At 41.9% G+C, this 14,085-nt stretch overlaps 1 protein-coding gene across 3 annotated transcripts in view; it reads left to right on the plus strand.

Moving 5' to 3' along the window:
• Positions 1-7,109, plus strand: part of ASB5 (ankyrin repeat and SOCS box containing 5) — a 40,153-nt gene extending 33,044 nt beyond the window's left edge. For all 3 annotated transcript variants that reach the window (XM_005698684.3, XM_018042133.1, XM_013975373.2), the window contains exons 3-7: positions 477-584; positions 1,269-1,419; positions 1,587-1,721; positions 3,946-4,137; positions 5,173-7,109. In XM_005698684.3, coding sequence (XP_005698741.1) covers positions 477-584; positions 1,269-1,419; positions 1,587-1,721; positions 3,946-4,137; positions 5,173-5,300 — 714 coding nt within the window. In that variant the 3' untranslated portion in view covers positions 5,301-7,109. The remainder of the gene's footprint in view (positions 1-476; positions 585-1,268; positions 1,420-1,586; positions 1,722-3,945; positions 4,138-5,172) is intronic.

Below are 14,085 nucleotides of genomic sequence, written 5' to 3' on the forward strand. Positions count from 1 at the left end.
GACTTTTTCTGTATGCTGGGCATTTTAATCATTATTGCTTTGCATGTATCATCTCATTTAATTGTACCAATATATTTAGAGGTTAGAGTAGCAATCCAAATTTTAAAAAAATACTGCCTTATGGCACTTCAAACTCACATCTAAGTGACTTTGTATTGAGACTTGTTAACCACCAGCATATAAGCTAGTTGATGGGGCTCAGAGCGGACTGCCCCAAATATGTCAAGGTGGCTCAGAATCTGTTGGACAAACCACTTAAGGCTGTGTGGGATGCAATATGATGGTTACAACAGTTTGGTTCAGGGGATCTGACAGCTGCCTGGCTCTGGGGGTTTGAACTGGTCATGCCTGCTAAACTGAAACCTGATTTTCCTGAGATGTTCTGGTCTTTGCCGTCACCTTCTAATGACCGTTGACACAGGGGATTTTTCTCTGACTTTCTGCTCACGTTTCAAAATTACTGATGTCATATTTAGGGTTATAATGTCAACGCAGTGACCATAGACCATGTCACGCCATTACACGAAGCCTGCCTTGGAGATCATGTGGCCTGTGCCAGGACACTTCTGCAAGCCGGAGCCAACGTAAGTGCCCCGAAAAGCGTTCCCGTCCCACGTGGGCTGACTGAGAGAAGCAGGCAAAGTCCTCATTTTGCATCTCTTGCCTTCTTAGTAGTTTTCAAAAGCGGAACAAAAAGAAAGCTCTCAAACTGCCCGCTAGCACTCCAAGCACGATTTCCAATCTTTGTAAAAGATGGGTAGCACGCTGCAGGGTATGGAGTATCCCTTAGGATATTTCCTGCTTTTGTGATTCTAAATAACAGTAGATGAACATCTTTAAGCTATAATGTGTGCTCATCTTTTGAATTTTTTTTTTTAGATAAATTCTCAGAAATAGGATTTCCAATTTCAGCTGCCAACCAGCAAAGTGGCTTTATCACTGTTACATTTGTACCTTTTTTTTCCCCTAACTACAAAGTACCTAATCATTTAATTCATTTCTGTGTATTCGATTCTAGAGTTTTTTTTTTTTTTTTTCAGATTTCCACTAGTTTCATGCCCACTCCTGTAGATTATCCACCACATCATGTTTCTGTTTATCCCTTAGCATTTTCAAGCTCTGCTTACGGATGTGTGTGCGAGCTTAAAAAGCCTTTGTCACGTTTGCTGCACACACCTTCTCAGTTAATACCTGTTTCCACGCACATACCTGCCAGGAGTGGCGAGTGGTTCTGTGACTCTCATTCTCAGAGCTCTGGTTTGCTTTAGGTAAACGCGCTCACCATAGACGGCGTGACCCCCTTATTCAACGCGTGCTCACGAGGCAGCACCAGCTGCACAGAACTGCTCCTGGAATACGGCGCCAAACCCCAGCTGGAGTCTTGCCTTCCTTCCCCTACGCACGAGGCAGCCAGCAAAGGTGACTGTGACTGGGTGAAGTGACAAGGCGAAAAAGCGCCTTCAGCCACAGGCATAGTGAATAAGGCTGCAGGGAGAAGCCTGGGGCGGGTGTTGGGGGGAGCTGTGTGTTGGAGGTGGGGGAACAAGTGTTCAGGACGCAAACTCACCTGTACTTTGTGTTGGCAGGTCACCACGAGTGTCTGGAAATCCTGATATCCTGGGGTGTAGATGTTGACCAAGACATTCCTCATCTGGGAACCCCTCTGTATGTAGCTTGCATGTCCCAGCAGTTCCATTGTGTCCGGAAGCTTCTTTACGCTGGTAATTTTCTATACCATCTTCCATTCTGTCTGTACACACAAGCAGTTCTTCAGCTTCATATTGACTTCTCTAAATAAGCTTCTTTAAAAATTACACCTTATGGATAAAAATGTTCTTATTCTAAGCATCCTCACCTATAACTCTAAAATCCATAAAAGGGAGCACATTTGTGGTAACTCCACTTGACCTCAAAACTCCAAAAGTCCTACCTATAAAGGTTATAAAATTAAAATCCTCAAGGTTGTATATAATGGTGCCCAATATCTCTATCTCTGTGAGCAAACCTATCAAAAGAAATGTTACGGATTATAACTGCTTAGGTAACCTTGTCTTTCAAGACTTTGCCCCACTTTGTACTTTCCCCAAAAAGACTTAATACCCTTTCACTTTCTTGAAACAAGCCAATTCCTTAAAGTTCATCTTCAGCCCTAAGAAACTATTCATAATCTTCTGAGACCATGTGGTATCTTCCACTCTAGGACTGCGAGCCCTTTTAAGATATGAATTATATCTTTTTTTCCATCAACTCTTCCCTCTAGCCCAATGCCTCGCATGTGGCAGGTGCTCAAAATATACATAAAATGAGTAAATGGATTTCTGTGGTTTTTGTTTATGACACTCATTCAGACTCTGATATATGAGAGTGAAAGTGTTAGTCACTCAGTCGTGTGCGACTTTTTGAGACCCCTTGAACTGTAGCCCTCCAGGCTCCTCTGTCCATGGGATTTCCCAGGCAAGAATACTGGAGTGGGTTGCCATTCCATTCTCCAGGGGATCTTCCCGACTCAGGGATGGAACTTGGGGTCTCGCACATTGCAGGCAGATTGTTTACCATCTGAGCCACCAGGGAAGTCACATATATTTTTAGTAATCCTATTATGTGTTACTCACTTCATCTTGGCTAAATTATACACTTCTTCAAGCAGTGTCTGTATGCACTATTTCTTTCTCTTTATACCTAGTAAGAGTCTTAAACATGAGTTCTGCTAACGATGGCTGGCAGATTGTTATTTTCTGGCTATGCTCACCCATAAATTTGTATAACCAGAAGAGTTTATTCTTTACAACCTGCTTTATTTTGCTTGCAATATTATCCTCTTCCCAATATTTTATATTGGGTAAAAAAAAAAAAACCTGAAGCAGTACTGTTAGTATTTGTGGATTGGTTGTTATTTTCAGGCTCTGATCTCCCATAAAATTGGTATAACCAATGAAATGTATGCTTTCTCTGTGGAGATTTTGTTATGGAATATAATTTTTTCACTAAATCTTTTACATTTGATTTAAAAATATTGAGAACAAATACATTTACTGAAACTTGAGAGTATCAGGAGGGCCATAAAGGGACTCATGAAATGTGCTGCTTCTTATAAACATCATCGGTTTTATTGATGGTGTCAGAAAGCAGAGCTGAGAAGGACTTAATGGATTTTTATTAACAGGCCTGTCTTGGTGTTGTAACTTTTTATGTATTGGAAAATGGGATCATTATTCTTTACAGTATTAAGCAGCACATATTCATTGCACGTGTGTCAAATGACCACCATGTGCCAGGGGTTTGCACCAAGATAAAATAACTGTGTAATAGGTAATTTAACATGTAAGGATATTTTAATATAAGCATTTTAAAACCTTACTTTGAATGCAGAAATATAATGTAGTCTTCTACTTAAAAGGCTCAGTTCCCTTATATATTTATTGAATTAAACTACCTGAGTGAGAGGGGGACAAATCTGTATACATTTTACCCAAAGAACTCACATATCGTCATAAGTTTTCCGAGAAACCAAAGAGCTCTATTGCCCTAAAATAAATGAAAAGAATAAGAACAATAAGCTCTTGAATAGTCCTAAGAATGATCCATTGTGAGGCAAATGGATATGTCAACCTAATTGTGCACTATAAATACTAGTTAATATGATTACTTTGGGAATTGTTTAAAATTTTTTAAAAAAATAATTTATTATGAGATTTTTCAAGCACAGAGAAAAATATTAGAGGACTTAACAAAAGTGTGAACTCTCCATCCAGGTGTATTGCGTTTTAAGATTAATACATGCATGTATGAAGCATATTTGTGAAATCTGCATTGTGCATATATATTGCATACAAAGAAGTAGCTTATTATAGAGAATTGAGGTCCTCTTTGTGGCTGACACACCGGCCTCCCCTTGCTGAGGTAGGTGATTCGTCTCACAAACCATCACTCCTCATTTCCATGTAGGCGCTGATGTACAAAAAGGCAAATATTGGGATACTCCATTACACGCTGCTGCTCAACAGTCCTGTACAGAAATTGTAAACTTACTGCTAGAATTTGGAGCGGATATCAATGCCAAAAACACAGATCTTCTGCGACCTATCGATGTAGCGACTTCTAGTAGTTTGGTGGAAAGATTATTGCTTCAACATGAAGGTAAGAAGAATCTATGAGGGCATTAAAAACGTTTTGAAGGGCTTGAAATAGATGAAATTAGAAGACTTTTTGTTGGCATGTAAAATAACAATGGCATAACATTTGGAATATTTTTTGAAGGAAGATAACTTTTTAACTTGAGTTGCATCCATAAAGAAGGTATCATGAGGATTTTGATTTTCTTTGTTCTCATCTTATCTAAATTCTGTATTCCTTCAGTTTAAGTTAAATATATTATTTTGACAGTAAACAATATGTTGATTCTGTTTAAATATATATTTGTTAATATATATCTTGAAATATGCCCCCATTTTATAAGGATACGCATCATCTATAGTGTGTTATAGAAACATAATCATGAATTTTTATTCTAAAACAGAAATTCTAAAGCCTGGTCTAGACACTAGAATAGAATTTGCTTTGGCTTAAATAGTTAACCTAATTTGAGGAAAAAAAACTTTTTTAAATTCCCCTTTTAGTGCCTAACACTTCTTGGAGCTTTTGATTTATATGTCTTTCATAAAGCAGGAGATTTATATCTCCTTCAAAAAGCAAAAAGCCTTGTTTTTGAGGCTTTATAAACAACAACAATTTCATAAGCCTGAAGATTAAACTATTTTAAAGAACATGCATGGATTATATCTCAGTCATAATGAAGTATTACAAATAAAGGCAATACATATGCTTATATAAGTTTCCCTAGGTTAATGGGTTTCCCAGGTGGTATAGAGGTAAAGTATACGCTTACATTGCTGGGTTCGGTCCCTGGGTTGTGAAGATCCCCTGGAGGAGGAAACGGCAACCCACTCCAGTGTTCTTGCCTGGAAATTCCATGGACAGAGGCACTTGGTGAGCTACAGTCCGTGGGGTGGCAAAGAGTCAGACAAAACCGAGCATGCACACGCATGCAATGGTCATACTGCCCTAATTTATTGCAAAGCACTGTCTTTTTTATGTGGTTTGATTTCATGTGTCTTACAACACAGAAAAATCCATTTTGATTGTAATGAACAAATACTTTCACGTTTCTTACAGCCACCCCAAGCTCTCTATGCCAGCTCTGCAGACTCTGTATCAGAAACTACATCGGTAGACCAAGATTACACCTGATCCCACAGCTCCAGCTGCCAACGTTATTGCAGAATTTCTTACAGTATCGATAAGGGAGTAAAATAATTCTAAATGTCTGAAAATCAGAAGTTTCTATTTCATCTGCATAGTGTATATTTCATGTTAAAACATACTAAAGCGATGGTAGAGATATGAGAATACCCGGGAAGAAGTGAAATAGCAATTTTAGTTAAAGTGTACTAGTGCGTAGTATGTTTCATGCATTTTTACTGTTTTTGGACTATAATATGTTTAAAGTATCTATGTGAACCCTTACTAAAAGTATTCATATATTTTTGAAGGTCTATATTCTTCGATTAATGTTTATGCTTTTAAGTTTTGGCCTCTGTAATTGATTATTTCTGTATTGTTGACATTAATACAAAATATGAGTATGGTTTAGAAAAGAGCAGCTCATATATTTTTTGAAATAAAGATGACTGGCATTCAGGAAACCCGCTATGTTAAATGTTTACTTATCATTATAATGATCAATTCAGTAAAGAAAAGACGAATCGCCCCTTTCCTGCAAAGGTCCCAGTGGTCACTTCACTGCCTTAGGTAAACCTGTTTCAAAAACTGGCAGGACTAGAATGATCACTACAGCTCTCTCACCCTGAGAAGTCTGGAACATTACACACCTGCTCAGTGTAATTGAAGACCCTTTCCTACTAATGAGTGGTCTCTCAGGGTCTCTCTTCTGTGCTTTAATACATATCACCCCAGCCTCCTCCATTCAGAGGCTGTCGGGAGCTGGTGAGACTTGGACCAGGAAAATGAACTTCATATCTAGTTGATAAAGAGGCCCTGGGTTACACTCTAGGGATCAGGGGGGCCCAAGGCTGTAAAAGGTGGAAGATAAAAAATGCCTTAAAATGTGGGGTTTTCAAAGAAAAAGAAAAAAGATATTACTTAGCAAACACAGAAACCTTAGGAAATGTCCCCCATCTGTGGACCTTCACTGCGGTGTTTCTAATTCTTGCACAAAACAAGGGTTCAGCATAGACGATACTGTAAAGGGATGCTGTACATAAGAAGGTTTCCTCTGTGGGGTTTATTCTCTTCTGCTTAATGTATTTGAGTGCAATATAAAAAGTAATTAAAAAAATAAAATTAAACATAAAAAAAGCTCTCTGTGCCTACTTTGTAAACTATTTGAATTTATAAGATAATAAAATACTTATAACACTGTGTAAAGTAGAAGAAAATACTTGGATGAGTCCTATAAATTTATCAAATTTTGATAAAACATTTTGATAACCAGGGGCCTATTTTCCTTTTTACTTAATTCTTGACTGACTGCCAGAGACCTGTGGGAAATAAACTATCATTGTATATATCCCCAAATTTATTAAGACTACATTTTTAAAGAATCATTCTAGATTTTCAAAAGTCAAAATAAGGTTGTGGCATGTTTGTTTAAAAAAATGTCTTCAATGTGGCTAGAGACTTTTAAATTAGTCTGTTTTACAAAATATCTCAGTTTAATAAATTTGTAATATCCTCAGAATAATATGCATTTAACCTTTTTTATTATAAAGTAACCCTGTGAAACATAATCACATATTAAAATTGCTTTTCAGTAAAACAGTATCTACTAGTATTCTTCCTGAGCAAGAAGTCATCTTATGGTACAAGGCATCCCTCTTAGTTGGTCTTATGTCAGTAAGAGAAGCAAATATCAAATATCAAAATAAAAATTGACACTTGGAAAGTTTTAGAGTGCTGGTACCTTGTATATTAGTTTGAGTATGATTATTGTATCAAAGAACTGTTCTAATTTAAACATATCATATGTATGTTACTATATTAAAGTGTGATGTTTATCCCTGGAATAAACCAGTTTTTTTTTTCTGTTCTAATTAGTATTTGATTTTATAATGGAAGGTAATGGAGAATATGATTCAGTTGTCCTAGTCTTATTTACTACTGGTTTTCAAATCACTGTATCAGGAGCAGTTAGAGCAGCATAATGCCAACTGACACCGTGAAGTTCCTCTAATCAAAATCTTTTTACATACATGTGTAAAGGTCCAAGGACAAAATTATACAAAGGCAAAATAAAAAAATACTACAGATAGTCCTATACCATACTTAGTATGGGGTTGCCTCCTGATCAACCCATCATAAGGTGAAAATCAGTTCAGTTCAGTCACTCAGTCGTGTCCAACTCTTTGCAACCCCATGGATCGCAGCACGCCAGGCCTCTCTGTCCATCACCAACTCCCAGAGTTCACCCAAACTCATGTACATCGAGTCGGTGACTCCATCCAGCCATCTCATCTTCTATCGTCCCCTTCTCCTCCTGACTCCAATCCCTCCCAGCATCAAAGTCTTTTCCAATAAGTCAACTCTTCACATGAAGTAGCCAAAGTATTGGAGTTTCAGCTTTAGCATCAGTCTTTCCAAAGAAATCCCAGGGCTGATCTCCTTTAGGATGGACTGGTTGGATCTCCTTGCAGTCCAAGGGACTCACAAGAGTCTTCTCCAGCACCACAGTTCAACAGCATCAATTCTTCAGTGCTCAGCTTTCTTCACAGTCCAACTCTCACATCCATACATGACCACTGGAAAATATCATATGTTAAAAATGCATTTAATACACCTCCCCATGGAACATCAGAGCTCAGCCTGGCCCACCTTAAATGTACTCAGATCACATGCATTAGCCTACAGTTGGGCAAAAGCATCTAACACAAAACCTAGTTTATAATAAAGCTTTGACTGTCCCATGCAGTTGACTGAATATTGTACTGACAGTGAAAAGCAGGCAGTTGTCTGGGTCTAGAATGGTTAATCATGTATCAGTTGCTCTGCTCTGTAGTCAGGGGACTGCCTGGGAGCGATAGGATCCTGCCCAGCATCAAGAAACCTGGTGGGACAGTCTACCACTGGCCTGGGACAAAGACCTAAATGCAGTCCTCAAAGCACGATTTCTACTGAAGGCATATGGTTTTCAAACCACCCTAAAGTCAAAAACCCAGTAGATCGGGGACCATCTGTATTTGATATGAGATTAAAGAATTATGGTAAAATAAATGCTGGAGTAAAGCACTGCTGAACACATTTATTTTTATAGGAAAAAAGTATTTACTTTCTATTATTGTTGTAACCACAGAGTACAGATGCTCAGAAATCAGTAAATAGGAACACAGTGTGAAAAGATGGCCTCTTCTGAAAAGGTCTAAGAGTATCCACTGCGTTTCCTTAGACAGCCCTGAACCCAGGTGAGTGGTTCTCCATTCACTACCAACAATTTAAACAAATGATCCACTCCCTTGGGTTATCCCCACCTTTTTACTCTAGTTTCTCTACTTTCTTATTTATAATTGGTTTAAGATTTGCCCTCTCTATTAAAAGCCTTAACAATCATTCTCAGTCTTTTTTGGGAGCAAATTTTGTTCAGAAAATTCAGGCCTTGTTACCTCTCCATCTGATCTAGGGCTTCAACAAAAAAGGAGTGCCCTTCAGGGAGTATAAATGACCTAAATACATGAAATGAAACATCCACTGGAATTGCTATGGCAAATGGAAACATTCATTCTGTGTCATACAAGAGCAGCAGATTAGGTCTGCCTGCTACTGAGTCCCAACATAAACGGATCATGCCAGTGATTCACCCCTCAGACCATGAAGGTTCCCAAAGGCTCGAGGAGAGAAAGGCCGTGTTTCTGAGGGGCACAGGCCCTGGTAACAACCAGGAGAGGATTTCCTGGATGCAGGGTGGGAGATGCAGCGAGTCGGGACATCCGCTGTCAGGACAGCTCCATCACAGGAAGACCATTTCCCCCTCAGGGCTTCCCTGGTGGCTCAGTTGGTAAAGAATCTGCCTACAAGGCAGGAGACCCAGGTTTGATTCCTGGGTCGGGAAGATCCATTTCCCCGGGTCATCTCTTGTCAAAATCATACCTCAGCAGGGTGAGGCGTGCAGGCAGATAACCTGTGAATTGTGCAGAAGGAGGAACAGGGTTTCTTCCCCGGGGGGAGCTGAGGCTGGGCTGGAGGATATGGCAATGTGGTGCCAGCATCCTGCACTAGACCAAGGAGAAAAGGCGTGCAGAAAACCCTGTTTCTGATCCTCCTTCACCCAGAGATGAGACGGAACTAACACCCTGCTGCTGCTGCTGCTGCTAAGTCGCTTCAGTCGTGTCCGACTCTGTGCGACCCCATAGACAGCAGCCCACCAGGCTCCCCCATCCCTGGGATTCTCTAGGCAAGAATACTGGAGTGGGTTACCATTTCCTTCTTCAATGCATGAAAGTGAAAAGTCAAAGCGAGTCACTCAGTTGTGTCCGACTCTTAGCGACCCCATGGACTGCAGCCCACCAGGCTCCTGCGTCCATGGGATTTTCCAGGCAAGAGTACTGAAATGGGGTGCCATTGCCTTCTCATCTGAGTTTTTAAAGAGTTTGTTTTTTTTTTCTTTGGCAGGGGAGAATGGTTACTCCATCTCTCTGTATCATTCATTCTTGTGCCCAGTGCAGGATTCTTAGCTTGTCCCTTCCTCAAAAAGGACAAGCTAGCATTTGGGACTTGACACTATCTCTCAGACCCTGGACTTCAGGGAACCCAGGACTATTGAGAGTGAAGGCAGTTCTGTCTGGGGCCGGGATTCAGTCTTCCAATAGCTGCCCCTCTTATTGCCAACTCCTCCCACATTATAAGGAGGAGGGGTTCCATCATCACTGGTCCCCCTTCCCCCGGAGCAGTGACTGACCCACAGAGCATGAGGGTGGGCCTCAGCTCTGAATCTGTCCTTTCTGGACCTAGCACTGTCCAGAGGGTAAGTTAAACACAAACACACACAGTTCTACACTTCCCAAGGACAAATATTAATTCTCAGGGACAAGACCATTCAAACACAGAAGGAGGAACAGAAGTATTTTCCTAACTAGCTCATAATTTTTGAGGCCTCCCTCTCAAAGTGAAGTCAGCATTTCACATTTTTATGTTTCAAATTATTATGCAGATCCATATCCATTATGTACAGGAAGGCATAAGGCCTTAGGCACGAAATGACTTTGAAAGGAAGGACTCAATTTAATGGTCTCAGTCTGGGGGAAGGGAAGCAGTAATTTTGGACTCTGTTACAATGTCCTTAAAAAAAAAAAAACAACTGAAGGTATTAAAAGGAACCTCACGAACTTTCTTCTTGAGTTATGCATAGGAGGAAAAGTACATGGTCAACCCAGCCACATATGCCAGCTTTAGGAACATTGGGTTCGACTCTGTTCCACAGTCCCACACTCACAGCATCCCATGCTTGGCTTAATGGTCATCTTGAAAGCTTAATTTTTCAACAGTGGGCCCCACAGTTTTATTCCGATTCTGTTCTGATTCTGCTGTGACACTATAAATACTCCAGTGACTAACATCCATGTGGAGAGACGTTTTCATCTTTGGGTGATGTGGCAGTCCGAGCACGGATTGGAAAGGAATTTTTAGACACAGAATGTTGCAGAAGGGAGTGGGTTTAAGAACCAAAGAGCGGAGATAATGTGGGTGCTGTGAGCACAGCTGGCTGACCTGGTTGATGCTTTTCATAGGTTAGTAGCCAATTTTTATAGCTTCAAGACAGAGAAAATTCCTGCTGGAAGGGTGGCGTTAGGTGACTGGTTAGGGGGCCATGGTGGGTGTTCTTACCTAATTTGAGGTCAGGAAGCTGGCTGGTAAGGATCAAGGGGCTTGGCAGCAGTTCCAATGGGGCTCGGTCAGTTCCAGGGGTGACCTTGGCTCTGGGCTCCACGTCTGAGGCCTTGGTGCAAGGCCTCGCACCTGTGACCTGGGGATAGGACTCCATAGGTAAGCCATGTGGAACTTTCTCAGGTAATTCTTGTCCAATTAAAAGAACTAGAGGGATAACCTGAGGTGCTTTATCAAATGTCACTTCAATATGGACAGAGTCCAGGTTGGAGGGCACAGGAGGAGAATTAAGAGATCCTTCTGTATGACTCAGGAGATGGACACTTCCCCTCCCTGTGGGCAGAAGCCGACCGGGGGAGGGGTGGGGGTCTGGTTATACCCAGTATAGCACAGATGCCCCTGGCTGAGCAGAACACAGTCAGCTCCCCCTGTCTGAGCCCCGTCACCTTCACCGTGGAAGAGAGGTGTGGCGCAGAGAAATCAAAGCTGAGACCACAGCTTGGCAATCCTGCCAGGCCAAATTCCCACTGCACTTAACTAAAACCTAAGCTGTCCCGATGTCCCCAGATGCTGATTTCAACCTTAAATAAAGCTTTAAGCTTTCTTCCTATCAATGAGAGTTTGCAGCTTCCTAGCTAGTGGGCTACAATCAAGGAAAAGGAGTGTAAGTTCCCAGTAACCAGTCACAATAGAAAACAGTGCACCATTACCCCTTAAAGGCGTGAGGATGCCAACATCCCAGGATGCTCAAGGTCCTTATTAACAATGGTGTGGAATTTGCTTATAAGCTATGCATCACCCTGCTATATTCATTAACTCATCTCTAGATTACTTATAATACCTAATACGATGCAAACGCTGTGTAAATAGTTGCTGGCAGGAGAAAAATTCAAGTTTTGTCTTTCCAAACTTTCTGGAATTGTGTTTTCTAACATTTTTCTATCTGAGCCAGGTTGAATCCACAGTTATGGAAGCCATGGGTCTGAGGGCTGACTGTACTCACACAAACATACTTTATAAAGTGCACTATAATTGCTGAAAGTCAGCTTCTAAGCTCCTTCTGCTGCAACTCGCCCTGTCTGACAAGTTTGCTTCTCGATCAAGAAAATACTCATATCAAGCAAGCTCTCTGAATTTTCTTTTGACATATGAGAGGTCAACAACAATTATTGACTTGGATAGCTGTTGGGCTCATGTGGGAAGTTGGCTGGGACTTGGAGGATGACTCCAGGTTTCTGAACTTCATCAGGAGGTAACTTCAGTCACAGCTGCTCTTTTGTTTGAGGGCTCTTTACTGGAATAAACCGCCACAGTCCCTAGCAATTGTTATCCTGCTATTGATCTGATACTTTCTCTCCTCTGTAACAATCTGCAAGAACCACGAAAAGCAGCTTGCTTTCTCCCAGCAGGAGCGGTAGGGCAAGTTCATCATCCTGCTTTAGGTCAAATCAATTTTCTGGCTCTCTGCCACAAGATCAGCAGAAGTTTTTGAGGATCTTAACATCCCCCAGGACATCTGGCTGGTCCACTTTATTCGTGATACCATGGATCTGATGACTAGGAGTAGCAGCTTCTTCAGCTGCCTTAGTGAGATGTAGATGAGCCAGTGGTAGGGGGAGACCATACTCCAGGCATCATTCATCAGGGAAACAACAGTAACTTCATGAATTCAACAATAATTTAACATCAGGAAATAGTTAAATGGATACTGAAGAGCTAAACAATGAAAATGAGACGATTAAATTAACAGAGACAGACCTCTAGTTGTTGTTGTTCAGTTGCTCAGTCATACCATGACTATTTGGACTCCATGGGCTGCAGCATGCCAGGCTTTCCTGTCCTTCACTGCCTCCCGGAGCTTGTTCAAACTCATGTCCATTGAGTCGGTGATGCTACCCAATCATCTCATCCTCTGTTGTCGCCAGACCTCTAGTGCTAGAAGGAGGGCAAAGGGAAGGGGCAGGAGTTCTGAGTGGAGAAGGAAATGGTGGCCCACTCCAGCATTCTTGCCTGGAGAATCCTGTGGACGAAAGAGCCTGGTGGGCTGCTGTCCATAGGGTCGCACAGAGTCGGACACGACTGAAGCGACTTAGCATGCATGCATTGGAGAAGGAAATGGCAGCCCACTCCAGTGTTCTTGCCTGGAGAATCCCAGGGACGGAGTAGCCTGGTGGGCTGCTGTCTAGGGGTCGCACAGAGTCGGACACGACTGAAGCGACTTAGCAGCAGCAGCAGGAGTTCTGAGAGCCTTGAACTTCGAGGGAAAGCCTTACAGACTGACTCTTTGAAGGGGCAGAGAACACAGCGGGTGCTGATTCTTGAGGAACTTAGAGCAGGGATCTGAGTAGAATCTGGGGCTCAGACTTCTGAGCGCCACCACTTCTCAGTGGTTGCTGAAACCTGTAAGAGAGTACGATGAAACCTGCTCCAGGAGTGGGAACAAAAACTGGAAACTGGCACCAGCTGCCACGGCCAGGTGACGCTTTGTTGCCTTGGTGACCTTCATCCAAACAGCCCTTCTCCCTTCCTCTGGCCTCCAGGTCTCTCTCTCTCTCTCTCTAGTTCCCCCTAGTGGCAGAATTTAATACAGCTCGGCAAAGGAAACACCACCTTCAGTTCAGTTGTCAGTAGTCGTCTCCGACTCTTTGCCACCCCATGGACCACAGCATGCCAGGCCTCCCTGTCCATCACCAACTCCCGGAGCTTGCTCAAACTTATGTCCATTGAGTCGGTGATGCCATCCAACCATCTCATCCTCTGTCATCCCCTTCTCCTCCCGCCTTTAATCTTTCCCAGCATCGGGGTCTTTTCCAGTGAGTCAGTTCTTCGCATCAGGTGGCCAGCTTCAGCATCAGTCCGTCCAGTGAATGTTCAGGATTGATTTCCTTTAGGATGGACTAGTTGGATCTCCTTGCAGTCCAAGGGACTCTCAAGAGTCTTCTCCAACACCACAGTTCAAAAGCATCAATTCTTCAGTGCTCAGTTTTCTTAATAGTTCAACTCTCACATCCATACATGACCACTGGAAAAACCATAGCTTTGACTAGACAGACTTTTGTTGGCCAAGTAATGTCTCTGCTTTTTAATATGCTGTCTAGGTTGGTTATAACTTTTCTTCCAAGGAGCAAGCATCTTTTAATTTCATGACTGCAGTCACCATCTGCAGTGATTTCGGAGCCCAAGAAAATAGTCTCT

Source organism: Capra hircus, chromosome 27, assembly GCF_001704415.2.
Source record: "Capra hircus breed San Clemente chromosome 27, ASM170441v1, whole genome shotgun sequence".
Classification (NCBI taxonomy): domain Eukaryota; kingdom Metazoa; phylum Chordata; class Mammalia; order Artiodactyla; family Bovidae; genus Capra; species Capra hircus.